General features: G+C 41.7%; 2 protein-coding genes across 2 annotated transcripts; one reads left to right on the forward strand and one right to left on the reverse strand.

The window, feature by feature from the left end:
• Positions 1–1,619: 1,619 nt before the first annotated feature.
• On the reverse strand, positions 1,620–10,228 carry ING5 (inhibitor of growth family member 5). The gene is made up of 8 exons (XM_053389903.1): positions 10,096–10,228; positions 9,087–9,158; positions 7,996–8,162; positions 6,699–6,810; positions 4,929–5,022; positions 4,528–4,663; positions 3,817–3,878; positions 1,620–3,431 (listed from the first exon to the last, which is right to left on the reverse strand). The coding sequence occupies exons 1-8, from the start codon at positions 10,133–10,135 to the stop codon at positions 3,392–3,394; spliced, it is 723 nt and encodes a 240-aa protein (XP_053245878.1). The 5' UTR covers positions 10,136–10,228; the 3' UTR covers positions 1,620–3,391.
• Positions 10,229–11,748: 1,520 nt separating this feature from the next.
• Positions 11,749–18,344, forward strand: DTYMK (deoxythymidylate kinase). Its single transcript, XM_053389904.1, has 5 exons — positions 11,749–11,989; positions 13,420–13,528; positions 17,059–17,149; positions 17,422–17,619; positions 17,870–18,344. Exons 1-5 carry the CDS (start codon positions 11,860–11,862, stop codon positions 17,978–17,980), a joined length of 639 nt encoding a protein of 212 aa, XP_053245879.1. The 5' UTR covers positions 11,749–11,859; the 3' UTR covers positions 17,981–18,344.
• The last annotated feature ends 3,207 nt before the right edge of the window (positions 18,345–21,551 follow it).

The raw sequence follows: 21,551 nt of genomic DNA on the forward strand, positions 1-21,551 counted from the left end.
AATTCAGGAGAATACATTCTTCACAGACCAGAATGCCCAATGTCCATTATCAGCATGGATATAAAAAACTTGAAAGAACATGATCTAGTTGACAATCTGTTTATAGTCAAGACAGCAACATATGACATCTGTAGTGTACAGTTCAACACTATACAGCACGAGAAACCGTGCTGTGAAATATTGCCGCCGCCACCACATCTTCACTACTGTCTGGAGCCTCAAAGGAAACAAAACATTCAATTCCTTGGGACGGAAACATGATATTGGTTCTAGTTTATGGTAAAGTAACAGGTCCAGGTTGCTTCAATACCTACATGGCAGCACTAACTTCCTACCCCAAAACACATTTTAAGGACTTTCAAGATGTATGCCAACCTATAGCACTAGTTTTCCATTATCTAAGATACAATGTAAGTGGAAAAAGGGGGGACTAGATCTTGAAAGTCATTGCTATTATAATAGAAGCTAACATGACTGTATGGGAAGTTAAAACACATGTCCATTATTGATAACTGAACTACTGATTCATGAGGTCTTATAAGACTTCCTACTAAAATCTAAATGCACAATGCAAAAGCTGTGACCCCCCCCCCCAAAAATCCATCTACAATCCACTATGTGTTGTTGCCATCAGGTTCATTTCCTATTTTGTAGTCATGACTGCAAAAGCCAGGGAATTGTCAAGCATCTTGATAACCATAACAACACTGCTGGAGCCACATACAGCTTGGTGGATCACATCTTGTGGAAGATTGCTTTGCATTAAAAGAGAAAGAGTTTCCCCAACTTGGAGCATTCCAGATGTTTTGGACAGCCATGCTAAAGGGAATTGTAGTCAAAAACATCTCAAGGGTTTCATGTTGGGAAAAGCTAATTTAGTGCACCCAAACTTTATATGAAAATGCTGTCTCATAGGACAACCATCCCCAGCCTAGTTCTCTCCAGAAGTTGGACTAGAACTCTGATAATCCCTTGCCATTGGCCACAATGGCTAAGACAACTGTAGTTAAAAACATCTGGAGGGCACGAGGTTATGGAAGACTTAAATGGTCTAATGTCCTCATTGTCTGCATTAAGTTCCATAGTTGTGTGCATGATATTTAGGGGTTAACTCTCAGAGTGACAACTTACTCCAGTAAGTACTTAAGCCTGACAACAGCAGAACATTATGTAGAGACAAAACATTCTGAGAGCAAGTTATGACAACCAAACCTCCAAAATTAGTTCACTCTTATGCGGCCAATGCAAATGTGCATGTGATCACTGAAAACTAGATCTAGCTATAGAAAGTAAAGTGATACAAATAAAGAATACTTTCACTGAATTGCCTACAAAACCATGCAAAATCAATGTCATGTGAAATAAGAACTTAGGACTTGCATTCTTTCTTAACAAAAAACCCCAAACCATGTCCTTTCAGAAAAAAACAAATATACCTTTTCTCAATTTAAAGCTCCACATTTTTGTTGTTGTGATAGTTTTCTCCTTTACCTTCCAGAAGGGAAGCGAGATTACTGCAAAATTGCAGGTATCACGTGGTCCAAGTTGTTCAAGAAGGAAGAATAACTCATCACTGTGATTTTGGGGTATACCTGAATCCTTAACAAACTCCACACCACTGGAACAGATAACAGCTGTGCGTGCTATATGCTGGCTGTTTTTTAATCACCATATGCAAATAATCAACATTATCTCACAATGCAAGCACAGTTGAGACAAACTAGCCATTGTACATAATATTATTTATCCATCCTTCTTGAGCTGCTTTTTCCAGCCTTTAGCTGAGAAATGCAAAGCTGGAGACAGATGATCATCTTTAACAAATATTGGTATGACAGAGTCAACATGATCCATGATGTATAATTTTTATCTCCCTATTCATTGTCTTTGGTCAAACAACATTTGCATGTTTTTGATGTTACATATAAAGCCTGCAAACCCTGGCGTGGATCCAGTTCCCGTGAATGGAGTTCTGCCCAGGGGATACTCACAAAGGAGGGAGAGGTGATTTTCATGGTTCTTCCTTCCCCTCTGCAAAACCATGCCAAGAAGTTGGGTGACCCTCCTTAACAGTGTGGGAGGTGGCATGGGGAGATGTAGAGGGAATAAACGAAATCTGCCTTCCTCCGGTGTGAGCCTCCACTGGATCTCAATCCCTTCTGCAATGGGAAGAAGCCCTTTCATTCATAGAATTGCAGAGCTGGAAGGGACCTCAAGGGCTTACTACTACAACCACCTGCAATGCAGAAATCCTACCCACAGCCACCCCTGGGTGGGCTCATGAAAGGAACACTCTGGATCCAAACCGCCTGCATTATCAGAGAGGATAGTGATGATATTGTGTGCATCACAGGCAACGATGGCTCTACCAGCTTCCTGGGGGGAAATATTGTCCGTCTCCCAACTCAAAGCTGCTTTAAGGGGCACCCACATTCACATTTTATACTGGACGGCATCTCGGTGCTGACAGAGAACAGACATCTCAAACCAGATAAAAGTTCAGTATAAAATTACACCAAATTGCTTTTAGTGCTTTGCAGTCCTAGGAATCTTTCCTTAAAAAAAAAAAGTTTTTCTTTTTACATCTGGTTTTCCTGATTGTTAATGTCTAACATCTAATAGCTTAGCCAATGAAAAATAAGCCTTATTTTCGTTTCATGAGTGAATCAAACTATACTGATGTCTCCTAGACATTTTGTGCCTCAATTTAAGCATTCATTGCTTACCATCAGGATAAGATAGATGACTTCAGAGGGACTCGTATGAAGCGCAGAGGCAGTAGTGTACAATTCAAAAGCAACTGGAACAGGTGTACTACTCTTGAAATTTACTTGTGGATCACACCTTACCAAAATAATACCCATTACTTTTCATCTGCCTTTGTAAGAAACAATTCTTTGCTTGCTGCAACTGAGGAACAGAACAGCACATTCCTTCCTTGACAGTAGTTATAAGGTTCTGTAAAGATGCAGTTAAAGATTTTAAATCCTTCATAAATATTGTGCGGAGCAGAGTGACTACCCTGTTGATAACAAAACAAAACAAAACAAAACAAAAAATCATCGTTCACCTGGAAGGCCATATAGGCAATTTCACAGACTTTTAGTACGTGAGCAGAAATTCCAGTGCAGGGCTACTCTTAGTACTTCATAACATTGATTGCAGTGCCACAGAAGTGTGAAACCCAGGTGACCATCACCACAGTAAACCTCCTCCACATCCTCCTTTTCTCATTAGGATAGCTCCCCCCCCCAACGTTAAGAAAAATGACTGGCCACTGCTAAATATCAAATCAAACAAGATAGGTAAGTGACAAAAAAGATAGAATAAAATATTGCAACATGTACGAATATATTAAACTTTTTCTTCTTTCAGACTGTACATTCCCATTCTACTTCTTTTTCTTCTCCTGAGCACAGCGAGGACAAAACCTAAGGGTTAAAAAAAGAATCACTGTGTTCAGTTCAATGCATTACTTTGGGAATACGTCACATTTGGGAAAAATAAAACTCAAGAATTATACATTTAACTTCCTGGTTCTAGTATTTACCGTGTTTTGAACAGCACCTCCGATCAGCTGCAGCCAGCATAGCCATGCTGCTGTGGCTTTTGGGAACTGTGGTCCAAAACATTTGGAAGACACAAGGTTGGCAAAGGCTGCCCCACCCCTTTATATAAGCTTGCTGTCTCTTTTAGATTGTGAGCCTTCGGTCAAGGACCTTTGTGCTTTTGTTATGGTAAAGTGAAGAAAGTATCAATGAAGAAAATTAAGTGAAGAAAACACAAGTGTAGAAAGTTATTATTCATGACACCTACCATTTCCCTTTGGGTTTCGTGGTGAGGTCCACACAAGCAAAATGGAACCATTCGATTGGGCACTATATTTTGGGGAAGAGTAAAAGATGTTTTTTCTTAGAGAGCTTGATAACATTAATTTATCTTATCAGATTTAACAGAAATGGGAGCCTGGTTGGTACCTGGCATGTCACAATCGAAGGGGCATATACTGCACATCACATAGGAAACTTCATGAGCCCTTTGTTGCTTGTGAAGTGCCCAAATTTTGCAGACACAGGATGCACTACTCACTGCAAATGGCCCGTAAAGCATGATGTAAACGATTATCATTATTACTATTAACATTTGTATAATGCCCTTCATCTGAAGATTCCAGGATGGGAAAATAGAAGCAAGTTAGCTTGGGGTGTAGACGTGACCTCAGGGTTGTATATGTATGAAAGGTGCACAAACAACTTCAAATATGGAGTGAAGTATCAAATCCAGTGAGTCCTAAGATCCAGATCCACCTTTTCATTTAAAATATATAAGCTACGATTTTTTGCTGTAGAAAAGTGCTTTCAAATTTGTGCTCAGAAACCAGGGGAAGTCTGGAAGCAGCTTCTATTGGTCACTTGGATGGGGTTCTTTCCCCTTGCATAGTTCCGTTCTTTCTAAAGGAAGCACCTTCACGCAGAATTTGAGGAGGGAAGCGTGTGTATGGCCACATTGGGTTATCTCAGTACTTACATCAGGATTGTCGCAGCCGATCATTTCTCCATAGGATACTTGGTGACACAAACAATACGTTGGTTCGTTGGGATCCACCGGCATATCTAGGACATCTGAAGGATGAACCGACAGGATGGTATCAGCTAATTCAGACCTGCAATGGGAGCAACGTGAACAAATATTGAGTAAATGCCAGTGATTCTGGCATGGTAAAAAAATTATCTCCAGTTTGAAACTAACTAGAACTATTTGGGAGGTCGGTTAGTTTGAAGAGTACCAAGACAGCAAAAGTGGAGAAAGTATAAAGCATGTGAAACTAAGCATGCGAAAAAATCTGGTTACTATGGCACATTGGCAGAAAAAAAAAATTCAAATGGAAGCTGCTCTGAACAAGCTAACTGCAGACTGCAGTCACTTACCTTCGTTTTGGTTTCTTTTTTACTGGGACATCTTCTTCGGATGTTCGCCGGCCCCGACCCCGAGAGCTTTTCTTATCCTTTGGAGTTCGCCCCTCTGAAAGACAGTTATTTCTGGTTAACTACACCATAAGAAGAAAAACCAGAGGTTTTATACTATACAGTGGTACCTCTGGTTACAAACTTAATTGATTCTGGAGGTCCGTTCTTAACCTGAAACCGTTCTTAACCTGAGGTACCACTTTAGCTAATGGGGCCTCACACTGCCGCCACGTGATTTCTGTTCTCATCCTGAGGTAAAGTTCTTAACCTGAGGTACTACTTCCGTGTTAGCGGAGTCTGTAACCCAAAGTGTTTGTAACCCAAGGTGTTTGTAACGCGAGGTACCATTTCAATTATTCTGAAGCACCATAATGATTCAAAAATGATTAATTTTTCTTTTTTCTCTCATCTATTCTTCCAGACTTTATATAAATTGGAAAGTGATCCTTGTTCAGAAACCATTTGCCAATGCAACCTCTGATGTAGCTATACACTGAAAAAATCCTACAACTTTATCCAGCACAACTTCCCCTATTATCTGAACCTGACATTTGTAAAATTTGTAACTAACCAAAATCACTAAGATATTACCTGTTGGACAACAATCTTATGTATCTTTTTGTACGATTGTTCAAGTAACTTGGCTGTAAGCTGGGGCATTAAGATAAATAACAATGTATTCTACTTGTACATTCAAGAAGTGTCTAACAGTAAAATCCTATACAGGTTTACTTAGAAGTAAGACCCACCAAGTCAAATGAGGTTTACTCCTTGTAAAATACATTGAAGATTGTACCTAATAAACTAATGTTTGATAAATTTGCTTCTGACAATACTTCAAATGAAAATAGCTCATATATACATACCTTCAAATCACCCTAAGCTGTTTATATGTATAATCATTTTAAAAAATACTACTACAGTTTTACCCTGTTAACATTGTGCACCAGACTCTTATTTTAATAGAATTTTTGTTCTATATATGATCTTATAACAAATATATAATTTCAGAGGAACAAAATGTAATCCACAGGCAAACTGCTTTATCAAAAAAACTTACTAAGAGAAGCTAAAGGATTAGAAAATGGGTTTGGAGAAACTTGGTACTACTTTATTTTCTGTATGAGTAAGAACTCTGGAAGCCACTGTCAATGCACAATACCTTGTGGAAGAATTTACACAGGTTATAAAGCAAAACTGGACCAGGTGGATTTGTGGTTTGAGGTAGGAGGACTCTTCCTAATATTAACTTAATCAACATAATTTTGCCTGCTTTATGCCAAAATTATGGAAACCATATTGAAGAAAAACTATGGCTCAATTCTGTACAACTAAATGTTTCTCCTCACTGATTTCTCCCTTTGTTCCTCATAGCAGGCATGTATGCTTTTTATATAAGACTCTCATGGTGTATGAGAAACAGCTTTTACTAGGAAAGAAAGGTCTGCCTGGTGCCTTTGTTGGTATCTTTCTGGCACCAGGTAATGCCTTATTTTCCCCACCCCCCAGGCTTTCGATAGACTCACTTAAGATGTTTGCTTTGGTACTAGTGTGTGCCAAAGCTTCCTGTAGCTGTTATGGGGGATGTTTTGTTCTGTTTTTTATGGTATAATGTATTAGTATTTATGTTTTAAAAGTTTTGTAAGTCTAATAGATGATAATAATAACAAATTAAAAAGTATATAGAAGGATTTCCTCACAGTGAGATGACACTATTCATAATGTACACACTTTTTAGGTTTTGCGTTGCAGGGTTTTCAAAGTCACTGCCTTCCAACTTATCCTTCAGATCAGCTTCAAATCGTGCCAGGTCAGCATCCAGCCGTCGAATGTGCTTATCTACCTACATCAGAAAGAGAGACCACACAGCTAAAGAAAACAAAATCCAATAATATCTCTAGAAATCATCGGATTCAACTTGCTATCTTCCTTTTCTGGTATTTATCACTTCAATGCACCTCAACCCACCTCTCTCATCTGAACTGTGGTTGGTGTGTGCGTTAAACACAGCCGCTCACAGACCATTTAGGGAGCAGAGGGAGGGACAGAGCAGAAAAACCAGCAACCATAGGAAGGTGGTCAATACAAACCACACAGTCCCTCTGTAGTCTTGAGACTCTTCCAGACAGTTCCTACTTTCAGGTGGGATTCAATCACAGACCAGCAAATTCAGGTTGCAAAATATAGTTGATTGGGAGGTCTTGTGAAAGAAACCTGCTTCCCCCAAAGCTCAGATTTTTGGTGATAAGGAAAGTGACATGAAAATGAACTGGGATAACACTTGCTTTGACTCAATGTCATCTAACCTCACAAACAAATCAGAAGGAATGTTCATTAAGTAGCCAACATCTAAGCTCCCCATAAACTTGTGCTGACAAATCGGGGTGAATGCTCCATGGACAAGTTGTCTGGAAATACCCATAGTCATTCACATATGTACAGATTAAGGAAATGTGGCAGATCCTTGACCACCCCCAAACCCTTCCCACAACAGAGAGCCATGAATCCTAGCAAGTCTAGTTGTATTGACCCTCACTATAAACCCCATAGCCTGGATTCTCAAAGCAGTGAAGATTCCTGCACTGCCTCAGAAAACAACTTTCTCTCTGTAATAGTCCAATGAATAAGAACATGTAGTCACAGAAAGAATTTTGATAAATGCACTGCTGACAAATCTACTTGCTTGCCAGCACCATAACTTTAGCCTCAGGTTTTTGCCCCATTGCTCCCAGACTGTAAAAGATTAAACAGGGAGAGGTCACAACCTTGTACACAATCCCAGTCCACATCAGGATTCTTTTTGAAGTAGAGAATGTGTGACGCAAGCCTGCCTGTTATCTTTTTTATCTCTAACTGAACCCGGGATCATGGATCCTCATGTCTGTGTCAGTCAACAGCTACTAATTACGCAGAAAGACTAGTACCTGTAATACAAGCTTCAGAGGTAGCTATGGGAGAAGTAAGAAATACAGAGGGTGGATTTTTCATTTTGAAACACAAGTCCTCTGTCTACCTAATCTAACCTTACCATCTCATAGGTCTGCATGGCCAGCTGCACTTTGTCATCACTGTACTCTTTGCATCTTGCGTAAGCATTCTGAATCTTCTGCAGGATTTCCACCCGTTGCTCTGATGACAAACTCCTCACTGTTGAAATGTACTGAGCAGCAAGACTGTCGATTTCTGCTTTCTTGTCTGAAGAGCAATGGGAGACAGTATGTGCATGAGACTGAGGTTGCAGCCCTATACTCACTTACCTGAGAAGTAAGCCTCATTGAGCTTTATGGGGGTTAATTTTGAGTAAGACTGAGCTGTGAGGCTGCAACCCAAAGCTCATTTACTTGTGGGAAAATCCCATTGAACTCAGTGGGATTATTTGTAAGTAAATTGATTTAGGATCAAACTATATGTTTCACAATTGGAAACCTTTTTAGCAACCATGAAAGAAATGTCTCTCTGGGGTAGCCCGGGGAAAAAGGTACAGGGCTTCTGCACATTCAGTGGCTGTGTAAAAAAAGGATTTTTAGGAGACATAGTTTGTTATGCAAGCTACACCTGCAGACATTCCCTCAGCTACATGACTATTAAAAGTGAAGGAGTACTGTCCTCTTTTCTCATCTGACCACTTAATTGGTCCTTTGTTCCCTCATTTTAAAATACTTGCAACTAAACCAAAGCACATGTGCCAGCTGAATTCTTGAGTTGTGCTTCTAAAAGTTCAAATGAGCAGGCATGTTCTCCAACCTTAGTAAGGCACAACTGACTAAAAAGTAGTAAGACTGTGCTTGCAAGATCAATTCATACACATCTACAGTCCTTCACAAGGCTTTGTCAAACTCAAATGTAAATACAGCATTATATAATTCTGCTCCTACAAGCTTTGCTAGAAGTGGTGCACATGAAACAATGGAATCAATTGTTGGCCACACTATGACACACACACACCCCATCTTCATGTTGCACTGAAATAGCAAAAACTTGGGAGGCTGAAGGAACTCTGCTATGGGCTACTTCTCACTTTCCCAGTGAATATATATGACAAGTGAATCTCAGATGTGTGCAAATCTAGCATGAGCTGAGCACACAAGAAGATCTGTGAACCAGAATACCTGAACACACCTTCTGTTCTCTGATCCAGCTCACGCATAAGTTGGAAGTTCCTTTGCAACTCACAAGGTAGGTTTTCAATGCCTGAAATACAAAAACAGAAATGCTGCAGTCCCCTCTCTACCATAACTTTCTTAATATAAAAGTTACGTTCACAAACCAACTACGCATAACAAAAAGCATTCATAAACCTCGCCAGGTACCCTATTTTCCATAAATACCTTACCCTACCACCTTCCTCTTTATCTGTTCCCTGTTGTATATGGCATATTGAGCTGGGTGCTCCCACTAGCTACGGGGCAGGTACATTTTATGAAAGCTTGTGTTTTCTTTAGGTCAGCTTGTTTTTATTGTCTTTTATTCATAACTTTAATGTGGATATTATGCTCTACATAAACGGATTAGAGGTTTTGACAATAAAACAGAATACAGATTTTAAGAATAAAATAACCATGTGTCTTTTAAGTTGAGAGGTCTGCAGCTTTGCTAATGAAGTACTGATGCACGGGGCTGAATACATGGGAATATTAAAGCGACTATTATCAATAGTATTAGTATTATGCCTTGGCTTCCTATGTTGACTTCAACAGCCGTCTACAAATAATGGCGCTCTCCTCGCCACCTGACTTGCTGAATTTCTACTGGTCACACGGCTGGGGAAAGAAGAGAAACCCTGACATTTATATTTATTTTTAGGTGGCAGTCCTGGAGAATGCGCAACACGACGCGCCTTAAAAGCATTGGGGGGGGGATGTTTTTGCTGCTCGTCTGACAGGCGGCGCTCACAGGAGTAGAGTAGGAGCGGCCCCTGGTGGCCAAGGATCGCAGCTGCACCCTTAGAAGGCCGGCGCGGAGATCCCTCCTTTACGCGTCGCAATGACGCAGCAAGAAACCTCGCCCGCCGCCCCCTCCCTCGCCGGGTCTGTGTGACGCAGCCGCAATTGCCGGCGTGGCCCCCGCCCGGCTTTGGCCTGGGCCTCTTTCCCTCCCGTTCCCTCTGCCCAACGCCGCACTCACTCACTGTCCAGGTAGTGCTCCAGGTACAAGGCCGCCGCCGCCATCTCGCGCCAGCCAGCCGGCCAGCCAACGCCCACTCTCCGGCCCCGCCGCGCTCGGCGCTGTCACGCGGGCGCCTTCGCAATGGCCGGTCGGGGCTCTCATTGCATAGTCATGAGAGGCCGGCGCCGATTGGCCAAGCGGACGCCGCCGCTGCATAGGAATGAGGGGGCGTGGCGGGGGAGGCGACGTCAACGTTCGTTCGCCATCGGCCGGAATGGGCCGTTTTCCGGTGTCCGCGGAGGCGGCGCGTGGTGCCTTCCTCCCCATTCCTCCCGTCGTAATTCCCGCGCAGGTCCGGCTACGTTTTTCCCGCGCGGTATTCGCGTGAGGCAGTTCCAGGCGTACACGTGTCTGTTTGGAAGGGAAAACGCCGACGGAGCTTCCTTCAAATAAATAGAAGTGCACGGGAGCTCGCGGGTTCGGGATGTATAGACGTGGCAGAGCAAACGCGTGTCAGTCTCCCGGAAAGCTGGCTTGTATTTTACAGTATAAGTAGCCTTAGCGGAGTAAAAAATAAAAGGGGGGATCTTCTCAGGATTTCTGCATCCACCCAAGGACAGAAACATTCTACTTTTAAGCGTCCCTTCGTTGGCACCTCCTCAAGATGTCCCTTATTTCATGTACCCATAAAATCGCTCTTTTTTCAAAGGGTATGTGGGTGAAGAGAGAAGAAAGATGTTTTATGGCGCACAGCGCAATCCTACGCGTGCTTACTCTGTAAGAAGTGGCACGGTTTTCGGTGTAGCTTATAGCCCAGGTGAGCCTTGCGGAGAATGGGGGCTTCCAGTGTGGACTAGATGCTGCTGGTTACCGTCAACATGGAAGAAGAGATCATTCTTACAGATAAATATGTAAACATATTTTTATTTATAATAGAAAAAATATATATGGTTGCACGTAATTCTGAAAGCTTTATTTAGTTCATTACATGAAAAGGAGGACGGTTTAATGCCCCCACTTATAACGGGCTGCGTGCAATATGGATGGACCTCCATTTCCCCCCGCATCATTACTTAAGTTTTTTGTTTCTGTTTTAAACCCACCCTTCCAAAACTCTCTTGGCATTTTATTTTTATATATAAAAAAGGTCTCAGGGCGGTTTACAGAACAAAATAAAAAAATAAAACCACGCAATATATGTTCAAAATAAAAACAACCCAATACCCCCCTAAAAAACCAAAACCTCCACATTTTAAAAGGGCATCATGGGGCGTGGGTGGGCGAATGTGTGAAACGCTCGTCAGGATCCCACGGGTGCATGCAAAACGCGCGCGCCCGCGAATCCCCGAGGGATTTAGCTACAAAACACGGGTGCCCGTAACAAGATTTCCCCCACGTTAAGGGTACAAGTTTACTGGCAAGTCTTTTGCGCCGACATCAGAAAAGCGTTGTGCTCTTGAGTGCGTTTGCTTTGGTATTTTATACCTTACGTTCAAACTCAACTAAGGGTTAATACCAGCGAGATGGGCAAAAAAACGCCTAGAAAGAAAGCGGCTTCCAACGGATTAATCCTGTCGAGCACCGCGCAGTCGGCTTCTGCTTTTTTCCAGACTCTTCCGCTTTGCTGTGTTTTCCGTGATCGCGCGAGGGTTTGGTCACCATGGTTACACCAGAGCCGCTCTACATGCGCCGGAGGACTGTAACTCTGTGATTGCGCCAAAAGCGCGGGAAGCTTGCAGTTGTCGTTCGATCGCCTTCCCTTCGCCGCTGACTGAGAAGGGGCGCCATGGCTGGCAGGCGAGGGGCGCTGATCGTGCTGGAGGGGGTGGACCGAGCTGGCAAAAGCACGCAGACCAGAAAGCTGGTGGAGGGCCTGCTGGCAGGGGGACACCGGGCCGAACTCCTTCGGTTTCCCGGTATGCGAGGCTTAGGGGTCGCGGCAGCTACAGGATGGCGCAGCCCCTTCGCCACACTGCCTTAGATTTACCTGTATAGGTTGTCGGCAATTCCCCTGCTGTGGCAGCATGTCTGTGCCTTTGACAGACGGGTGGCGGGGTGAAAGTCGACAGGTGCACACAGCCTCTCCCGCTACGGAGGTGCAGTGGCGGGAACGCTTCATCTGTGGGATTTCTGTCTGTCCTAAGGCTGCCAATGGGGTGGGAAAGGGGGCCAAATCTAATACGTTTTGTGGCGGTGCTAGTGATATGTAGAAAGCGTTCCTTTTCAGCATTGTCATAGCTTTGGGCTGAGTCACTGGCCCTCCTCATAGATAACCTCCTCGAGTTTTTCTTAATTTAATTTATCTAATATCTAATCATTTTGACATTCGAAAAAGTCAGTTTCTTTATGGTTGTGGTTGGTTGGTTGGTTGGTTGTGTGTGTGTGTGTTTTGAAGGCTTCTTTAACTTTATACTTTCTTGAGTGTCTTTGAAACCATGGTGCAAAATAGTGCTTATTAAAGAATAACTTAAACTAAGTACGATGCTACCATCTTAGATCTGCTTTCTAACTGAATTGGCATTCTGGCATGACCATGTGTGTTAGGATACATTGTGACACGCAGAGAGAGACAAATAGCATTAAACCATCCTTATAGCAAAGGTACAGCGATGGAAGATGCAGTAACACATAAAGTGGGTGTAATCCCACTTGTGGGTTGGGATCGTGGTTATCTATTTTCTGCCTAGATTAGGGTTAACAGACATTCCTGGGAACAGTCCCCGGATTTGCAAATCTGTCCCCGGACAAATTCCGTCCCCGGAATGTCCCCAGATTTGCAAATCTGTCCCTGGGAAACGTGGCAGCAGCAGCAGCCTCAGCAGCCCGGAGCTGGCCTGGTAGCGCAGTTGGCTCTGGCGGGCTTCAGGAGCTGTCCACTGCCATTGCCGAAGGGGAACCGGGACGTCCTGTGGTACATATCTCCTGCCGCCTTTGTTTTGACAGATCGGGGGAGGCTCGGGAGTCGCAGGCGGGCAGCCGTTGCCCAGTTTTTAAAAAACTCTGCACGTTTATATTTCACAGGGTGCGAAAGAAGGGCTTTGCACCTTTATACAATATGCATGTTTGCTTGGCCTCAGGGTCTTTTGCCTCACTACTAACTCCCTGTTGCTACTCAGCTTCAAAAAAAAAGTGTCCCCGGATTCATGGGAAAAAATCTGGTAACCATAGCCTAGATGCTGGGGAATGTATATTTATGATATTGAAGACTGCTATCTTTTTAGGAAGTTTAGAAGTAGCATTTGACTCATGCTTCCAATAGTGATGTACATTGGGAAGAGAATATTACAGAATTTATAGAAGCTGAATATGTTTGTCTTATTCCACTCTTGTCTACATCTTATTGCAGACAGAACTACAGAAATCGGACGACTGATAAGTTCCTATTTGGAAAAGAAGAACAATTTGGAGGACCATACAGTGCATCTGCTATTTTCTGCTAATCGCTGGGAGCAAGTGTAAATAGAATGCTTATGAAATACATGAGTACCTTTTTGAGCCCCTGTTATCACTAATTCAATGCTGCTTTTCTGCTTTGGGAAAATACTGGGTGAGATCCAATGTAGTGTGGGTGGGTGTCTACTCCCACAGGAAGTCTTCATATTTCTCTCATTGGTTCCCCTACCTGCTCTTGCTATGCAAGCAAATTTCTGTTGTGCAAGCAGGTAGATGTTATTGAATGTCACCACGAGTCAAGTGCCTTAATAATTGGAATTTAGGCATATTTCTCAAAAAATGAAAAAATCAAACTTATTCTGTCTAGTTGGCAATTCATGCTGAAGAGAGGATAAGAGAAATGTTTGTATTTGATCAAAATTCATGCATGATGCTGGAATTACAGTTGCTGTCAGGGACTGGATGCAAAATATATTACAAAAGGCTAGGGTAATAAATACTAATCCAGAATAGAAGCAATTGCGATTCACTTACTTCCTTTTTTTTTTTTTATAATAATTTTTTATTACAGATTTTTATAACAACACAAACATATAACAAATACATAAACAAACAAAAAACACAATCAAAACAAAAAACATGTACCATTTCATATCTTAGTTTCTTACACCTTTCTTCCCCGACTTCCTCATGCCTCCCTTCTCTGTATTCCAAGTTCTTATCAATTACTCAGCAAATCTTCCCTTATTTTAATAAAAATTCAAGCTAATCTTCCTTATTCTCCTTGTCTTAACCATTACTAATAGTAACCATTTACTTTCCAATCCAACATCATTCTAACTCTCATTAATTTTGTAGTATTTCTTTAAATAGTCCTTAAACTTTTTCCAATCTTCTTGCGCTGCTTCTCTTCCCTGGTTTCGGATTCTGCTCGTCATTTCTGCCAAGCCCATGTAGTCTATCACCTTCATCTGCCATTCTTCCAGTGTGGGTAAATCTTGCGTCTTCCAGTACTTCGCAATGAGTATTCTAGCTGCTGTTGTAGCATACATGAAGAAAGTTGTATCTGTCTTTAACACCCCTTGGTCGACAATACCCAAGAGAAAGGCCTCTGGTTTCTTGGTGAAAGTATATTTAAATACCTTTTTAAGTTCATTATAGATCATTTCCCAGAATGCCTTAATCTTCGGGCACGTCCACCAAAGGTGAAAGAATGTACCTTCCTTTTCTTTACATTTCCAACATTTATTGTCAGGCAAATGGTAAATCTTTGCAAGCTTGACTGGGGTTATGTACCACCTATAAATCATTTTCATAATATTTTCTCTTAAGGCATTACATGCCGTAAATTTCATCCCGGTGGTCCACAACTTTTCCCAATCAGCAAACAAAATATTATGACCAATGTCCTGAGCCCATTTAATCATAGCTGATTTAACCGTTTCATCTTGTGTATTCCATTTCAGCAGCAAATTATACATTTTTGACAAATTCTTGGTACTTGGTTCTAACAATTCTGTCTCCAATTTTGATTTTTCCACCTGGAAGCCAATTTTACTGTCCATTTTAAACACTTCATTTATTTGATGATAATGCAACCAATCTCTCACCTTCCCTTTTATCGATTCACTTACTTCCATACACCCCCCCCTCCTGATTTCTTTCCCACATTCTTGATGTAAGAATACATCTACTTATTACATATCTTGACTTGTAGTTAACACATAATCTTTCATCTGTTTTCATATCCTATTCTATTGATAACAGCGCAGTGGGCTGGTTTGCATGTAATAGTATTCCATGGTTTATAGCTTACTGTGAATGAGAAGCATTCTAATGTATGCTGTTGATTCACACTATGTTGCTTCTGGCTCTGGGCTGAGTAGACTGAAAGAGAAAGTAGCATGCTCCTTATTCACAGTATTGTGATGTGCCCAGTGTTTTCTTGCATTTCCCTATTCACTGTCTACCTATTGACCGCACTTACAAGGAGTGAATTACCGGTAATAGTGTTGATGCCTTAACATCTCTTACTGGTGAAGTTGTGAGGCATTGTTTCCTAGTTAAATGTTTATTAATTAACAACATATAATCAAATCTAATGCTCACCTTTTTTGGCCAAATTACGTTGCGGAAATTAAGGTGCACATTAGTTTCCATGGTGCATTTACATTCGCCAGCAAATAATTTTTTTGTTTGTTTCATGGTTCTGAACATTGAGGTGTGCATTAGATTTGATGGTGCATTAGACTCAAGTAAATAGGGTAATTCAAAATGATGTGGCATAATTTATGCAGGAGAAGAAAAATATCCAAGCAATTCTTAGCCCACTTCTGGTGACTTCTTAAATAGGACTGAGTTTGGAAATATTTAAGAAATAGGTTACTTAGCCATTTAGCAAATTTTTATTTGGCTGTAGTAAGCAAACTTAAAATATATACCATGTTAACTTTATATGTCAGATTCCCCCCTCCCCCCCCCAACAATAGTCAAAAGTTGTGGAACTCAAATACCAAATATGGGGGGAAATCAATATACAGAAGCACAGTTTGGCTGCAGTCCCATACACCAGGGTTGGGGAATCTGTGGCCGTCTAGATGTTGGACTCCACCTCTCATCAGCGCCAGCCAGCATTGCCGGATGATGGGAGCTGTAACCAAGCAGCATCTGGAGGTCCACGGGTTTCCCATCCCTTCTGTGCATGTTCATCTGGGAAGAAGTCCCATTGAACTCAGTTGTACTTGCTTTTGGGTAGCCATGCATGTGATTGCACTCAGTGTGGTTTAAATGTTATAGTCAAATCCAAAGCCTTATAAATAAACGTCTTAGAAATTAGGTTATTGGAATACTTGTATAGACATTACAGGAATAGCATACATTTCTTTACATTGTTTAAACTTTTGAGAAAGAAAATGAAGACACCAAAAACTGTTAGCATGCACATTTACCAAATTATTTGCAACTTTGAAATCACCAATTTATGAAACTACGTTTTTTAAAAATGCATTATTATTTACAGTATACCACCCAGAGTAAAAGGTAAAGGGACCCCTGACCATTAGGTCCAGTTGCGGATGACTCTGGGGTTGCGGCACTCATCTCGCTTTACTGGCCGAGGGAGCCAGCGTACAGCTTCCAGGTCATGTGGCCAGCATGACTAAGCTGCTTCTGGCGAACCAGAGCATCGCACGGAAATGCCATTTACCTTCCCACTGGAGCGGTACCTATTTATCTACTTGCACTTCATGCTTTCGAACTGCTAGGTTGGCAGGAGCAGGGACCGAGCAACGGGAGCTCACCCCGGTGCGGGGATTCGAAACACCAACCTTCTGATTGGCAAGCCCTAGGCTCTGTGGTTTAACTCCCAGTGCCACCCACGTCCCAGAGTACTCTTGTCTTAATGAGGGTGTATACAGAGTCATTTGCGACCGGACTTAATTGTCAGGGGTTCCTTTACATTTTTTTATCCAAATGTCATAACATTTTCTCCATATAAATACAGTCCCAGGAATTTTATGCCTTGCATCACTGCTTTATTCCAAATTATTATGCTTCGATTTTTCTCTAACAGTGGTATCTTTCTACCATTCAGGCCATTGATTAAAGAGAAGTTAAACCAAGGTATCACTCTGGTAGTGGACAGATACGCGTTTTCTGGAGTAGCCTTCACAGGTGCTAAAGAGGTGGGTAAAAAACACCAATTCAGCCTCATATAAATATAGTATTTATGGAAAGATTTGCTGTATTGAAGTCTCAGGTTCAATGGTTCAATCCTTCACATCTCCAAGCAAGTTAAGGGAGAAACCCTGTCTGAAATATCAGAGAGTGGTACCCAGTACTGAGCTAGATTAAACCAGTGGTCCGACTCAGTATAACGCAGCTTCCTGTGTTCCTGTCAAATTGTTCCTTGGCTTCATTGGGCTGCTTGCTGCATCTCTCATTTCTCTCCAAACAGAACTTCTCCTTGGAATGGTGTAAGCAACCTGATGTTGGGCTTCCAAAGCCAGACTTGATCCTTTTTCTTCAGTTGAGCCTGTCTGAAGCATCCAAACGAGGAGACTTTGGAAATGAACGATATGAGTACAGCTCTTTTCAGGAGAAAGTTCTGCAACGCTTCTACCATTTGATGGAAGATAAGACTTTAAACTGGAAGGTAAAAAAGGAACCTTCAGGAGGAGCACTGTGGGATTCATAAGCCCCCCAAAAAATCAAACAACCCTTCTAGGAAATCTGAAACATCTGTTGAAGGGGAAGAAAAACTTGTAGGATGAGAGTAAACATGGACAGCAACATAATACCTTATTAGTATATTTTGATACTTTATTTCTTCACCAACCGTTCTTCTGTAGTTGGGTTGTACATGAGGAGTTTTTCATGTGTTTGTGGTTTTGTTTTGGATGCAGGTGATTGATGCTTCAAAGAGCATAGAAGACTTGCATAATGAAATAAAATCGTTTGCAGAGGAGGTCATGCGAGAAGCTCAGTACAAACCCATAGGAGAACTGTGGAACTAGGACTGGAGTATATCATCTCCTAGGCGTCACTTCTCACGTAGCCAAAATCTGCACCGTTCACCTTCAAGCCACACTGTATTTATATTATCAAATAGGATTTGTTAGACTTGCTCTTGATGCAGCTCTCTTCTTTCTGTTTCGGGTGGCGTTTTATAAGAGACTGGTCTGGCAGCTCTGTCGGGACTTGGACTGGAGTAGATGCTTGAAAGAAGCATTAGACAAAGGTCTTTTTGTCCTGCCAAGAGAGACTTAATACTTCAGCTGTATAGTAGCTGTTGTTTTCCAGAGTCATAATTTTAAAACAGTTTTTCTTTTCGTAATGAGGGGGAAGAAGTTTACTAATAAATCTCAGATTTTCACCTAATTTTGTCGAGCAAAAACTTATGTTGAGTGGAGAATCTTTTTCAGCCCAAAGACCACACTGCCTCATGTGCAACCTTTTAGAAGGTCACGTGCCAGTGGTACACAGTCTGAGAGGCAAGAAGTGGGTAGACAACAAAACAACTCTTCCCTTTGTATGGTAAGCTTCGTTCCAGCTATGCAAAATTCAAAGGTTCCTGTACACACATGCACCTCTCCAGTCACACAAGCAAGAGGCATTATCAGAGTTCAAGGATGTAGTCCAGCCCTACAGAAGCAGTCAAGGAAGATCCATTGCTGGGTTGGTAAGTGGTATGGGCTGAGGCTAGGGGTGGGGCCTGGGCTTGTTCCAAGGGCCAGCAAGGGAATTACCTGGAGGTTCCTTATCCCTGCAATATGTACTTGATAGGATGGCTTAAATAACTTGAAACATGCCTACCCCAGTGCTGATTAAGCACCTTTCACTCTAGAACAGAGTGATTAACCTGTCACCCTCTATATGTTGTTGGACTTTAACTCCCATCAGCCTCCACCACCATGGCCAGGGGTTGGAAATGGTGACAACTGTAGTTCAAGATCTGATGGGCCACAACATAGCCACCCCTGCTCTAGATCAAGATGCTTTAGGGTGACTTCATGTGATGTTTCACCCTGCCTTCCCAACAGAGAATAGTGCATCAACTTCCCAACCTAAATACTTGGAGCGACACACAACCCTTTGCCACGGACAGTATTTTTCGTTTCCTGCAAAAATGAGGGAAAGTGTCATATGAGAGAGTTGAGGTTATGGTACATGGTCAAAATAAGGCTAACTTAATAAGGAATCTTAACTCTAGCATGGCACAGGAACCCTCCAGAAGTTTTAGCTTACAACTCCCATCATTCTTGACCATTGACCACGCTGGCTCGGCTTAATGGTAATTGGGAGTCCAACAACATTTGAAGAGCCTTGAAAACTCAACTGGCAGCTCACTGGATGACTCTGGATTTCAGTATTATGAAAGGAGAAATGTTTGCACGCTTTTAAAACACTACAACTAAAACCATTTCTTTGCTAATTATCTTAGCCCCATTTATGGTGTTTGTTTTTTAGTAGTATTACGGGGGCTGCTGTCCAGTTATGTAGTAAAGATCCTGATTAGAGCAGTGTCTTAATGAAAGTACTGTATTTTAGTTCTCAGATTCTTGGGATATTTCTTTGACTTTTTCCTTTCTAAAGAAATTATTATTATTATTATTATTATTATTATTATTATTATTAACTTCTGACTTTTTTGTGTGTTCTTTGGAAGCAGTGGTTTAGATATGGGTCTCCACCATATTCTAAAGTGTAGACTGATGTAGAGAATTAGCATATTTGCAGATTCACAATATTGTTCCCACTATCACCTTCAAACCTTGTTATGGTTATAAAGCCTTTGTTCAGTTTCCTATTAGTGATGTATTTAAAGAAGCATCTTGCTTGTATATTTAGAAATGCATTCTTCAAATTTGTCCTTTACTATTAACTTATTTGCCAATTTTTGCACTTTCCTATTCTTAAAGAAAGCAGTCTTGCATTTTATATCCAGAAATCTTTTATTTACTCATGTTGGTGTTCTCTTGGAATTGTGTGTACCTTTTCTAATATAATAAATCGCTTCATGGGCTTTGGAACTTAAGCTGCAATCTATAAATACATTTCAACTATCCTTTAATCATACCACCTCCCCATTAAAAAAAAACAAAAATAAGGCAATTCCTAGGCTATTTCTCAAGTTTTTATGTTGAATTCAATATTAATTTGATCATTGGTGCTATGTAATTTGACATTGCTAGACTTTATACCTAAACTAGGATATCTGGTAGGATTTTATTTAAAAATCAGGTTTTTTGTTTCCAGAAAGTTTTGACAAAGCCACAGGGCTATTCTCAAAATTCTTACTACTCAGTTTGAGGGTAGTTATAGGTAACCATCAAGATCACCATCAGAGTTTGGACTAAACAAAAAAAATTTTTTCCTTCCAGTAGCACCTTAAAGACCAACTAAGTTAGTTCTTGGTATGAGCTTTCGTGTGCATGCACACTTCTTCAGAAGTTTTGACTATGGCAGACCAACACGGCTACCTATCTGTAACTAGAGTTTGGACTGAAGAGCAGGGGAGGTTACAGTAGGATGCAATTCTAGTACTACATCATTTCATGGTCTCAAAGGTGCAATATAGACACTGAGGCTGTCTTCCATCATTATCTTCTGATCTCAGTATTCTTTTACATGTGTTAAAGGAAAACAGAAATACATAGAAAACTAAAGATACAAACACCCAGCCCTCGCAAGGCGCTGGACTTGGGGAAGCAGGCATGGGGCTCTGGCAGGGTCCTAGAGCCCTCACGTTCTTCTCAAAGTTGAAAAAGCACTAACTAGGCTTTGGGAAGGTGGAGGACTCTAGGACCTTGTCTGAGCCCTTACGCTTCATCCCCAGCACCATCCTTGGCAGTGCCAGGGCTACCAAAGCCTCAAGGACAGCATGCAACCTTTAGGCCTCATGTTTGATTGCTGTGTTAGGACATAACAAGTACCTCATTTTTCTGCCTCTCCCAGAAGTTAGTCCGTAACCTTGGGATGACATTATACCCTGTATTATATAAGCAGGATCAATCTTCTTTGCTTCCTAGTGAGGTTGCCTACTTCTCAGCAATGCAGAAGGAAACCAAGAGTTTGGTCCCAGACTCAGTGACTAGAAGAGCACATGTTCAACAAGAGCAGTGAGGCATCTACCAGTGCCAGATCCTGTCCTATATTTTGCCCTTGTCACAGGATAAGTAGGGAACCGAGCATGTCCCAGGAGCACCCGTTGCATCGCACAAACTGGTGGGGAAATGCTCTGGCTTCTACAGAGATCGAGCAAGCATTGTCAAGCAGCGTGCAAGGAGAGGCCCTGAGGGACTTGATTCTAGATGATCCTCAGGATCCCTTCCAGCTCTACAATTCTGATTCTATGAAAAATGCAGCTTTGGCCTCACAAAGCAAGCAGTACCAGAATATGGAGGAGAGAAGTGAGCAGAATGTTTCTTGCCACTCCTGGTTTGATCCTTCAGGGGAAGGGACTCTACCCTATCTTACAGAGCAGGCCAAAAATTTCATGGAATATGTTGCAAACAGCATTTGGTTATGACCCACTTTTCAATTAGTCTGACATTTCCGACTCAGCAGGGCAGAAGTACCAGAAAT

The sequence above is a fragment of the Podarcis raffonei genome, chromosome 5 (genome assembly GCF_027172205.1).
Source record: "Podarcis raffonei isolate rPodRaf1 chromosome 5, rPodRaf1.pri, whole genome shotgun sequence".
Classification (NCBI taxonomy): domain Eukaryota; kingdom Metazoa; phylum Chordata; class Lepidosauria; order Squamata; family Lacertidae; genus Podarcis; species Podarcis raffonei.

What these genes read in the sequence shown, in the direction of transcription:
- ING5 (XM_053389903.1), bottom strand. Translation starts at nt 10,135, where the DNA reads ATGGCGGCGGCGGCCTTGTACCTGGAGCACTACCTGGACA. An exon ending in CCTGGAGCACTACCTGGACA is followed by an intron (nt 9,159 to 10,095) that starts GTGAGTGAGTGC and finishes TTTGTATTTCAG; the next exon opens with GCATTGAAAACCTACCTTGT. An exon ending in TCGGCTGCGACAATCCTGAT is followed by an intron (nt 3,879 to 4,527) that starts GTAAGTACTGAG and finishes CCCAAAATATAG; the next exon opens with TGCCCAATCGAATGGTTCCA.
- DTYMK (XM_053389904.1), top strand. Translation starts at nt 11,860, where the DNA reads ATGGCTGGCAGGCGAGGGGCGCTGATCGTGCTGGAGGGGGTGGACCGA. An exon ending in GCTAATCGCTGGGAGCAAGT is followed by an intron (nt 13,529 to 17,058) that starts GTAAATAGAATG and finishes TCTACCATTCAG; the next exon opens with GCCATTGATTAAAGAGAAGT. An exon ending in CCTTCACAGGTGCTAAAGAG is followed by an intron (nt 17,150 to 17,421) that starts GTGGGTAAAAAA and finishes CTCTCCAAACAG; the next exon opens with AACTTCTCCTTGGAATGGTG.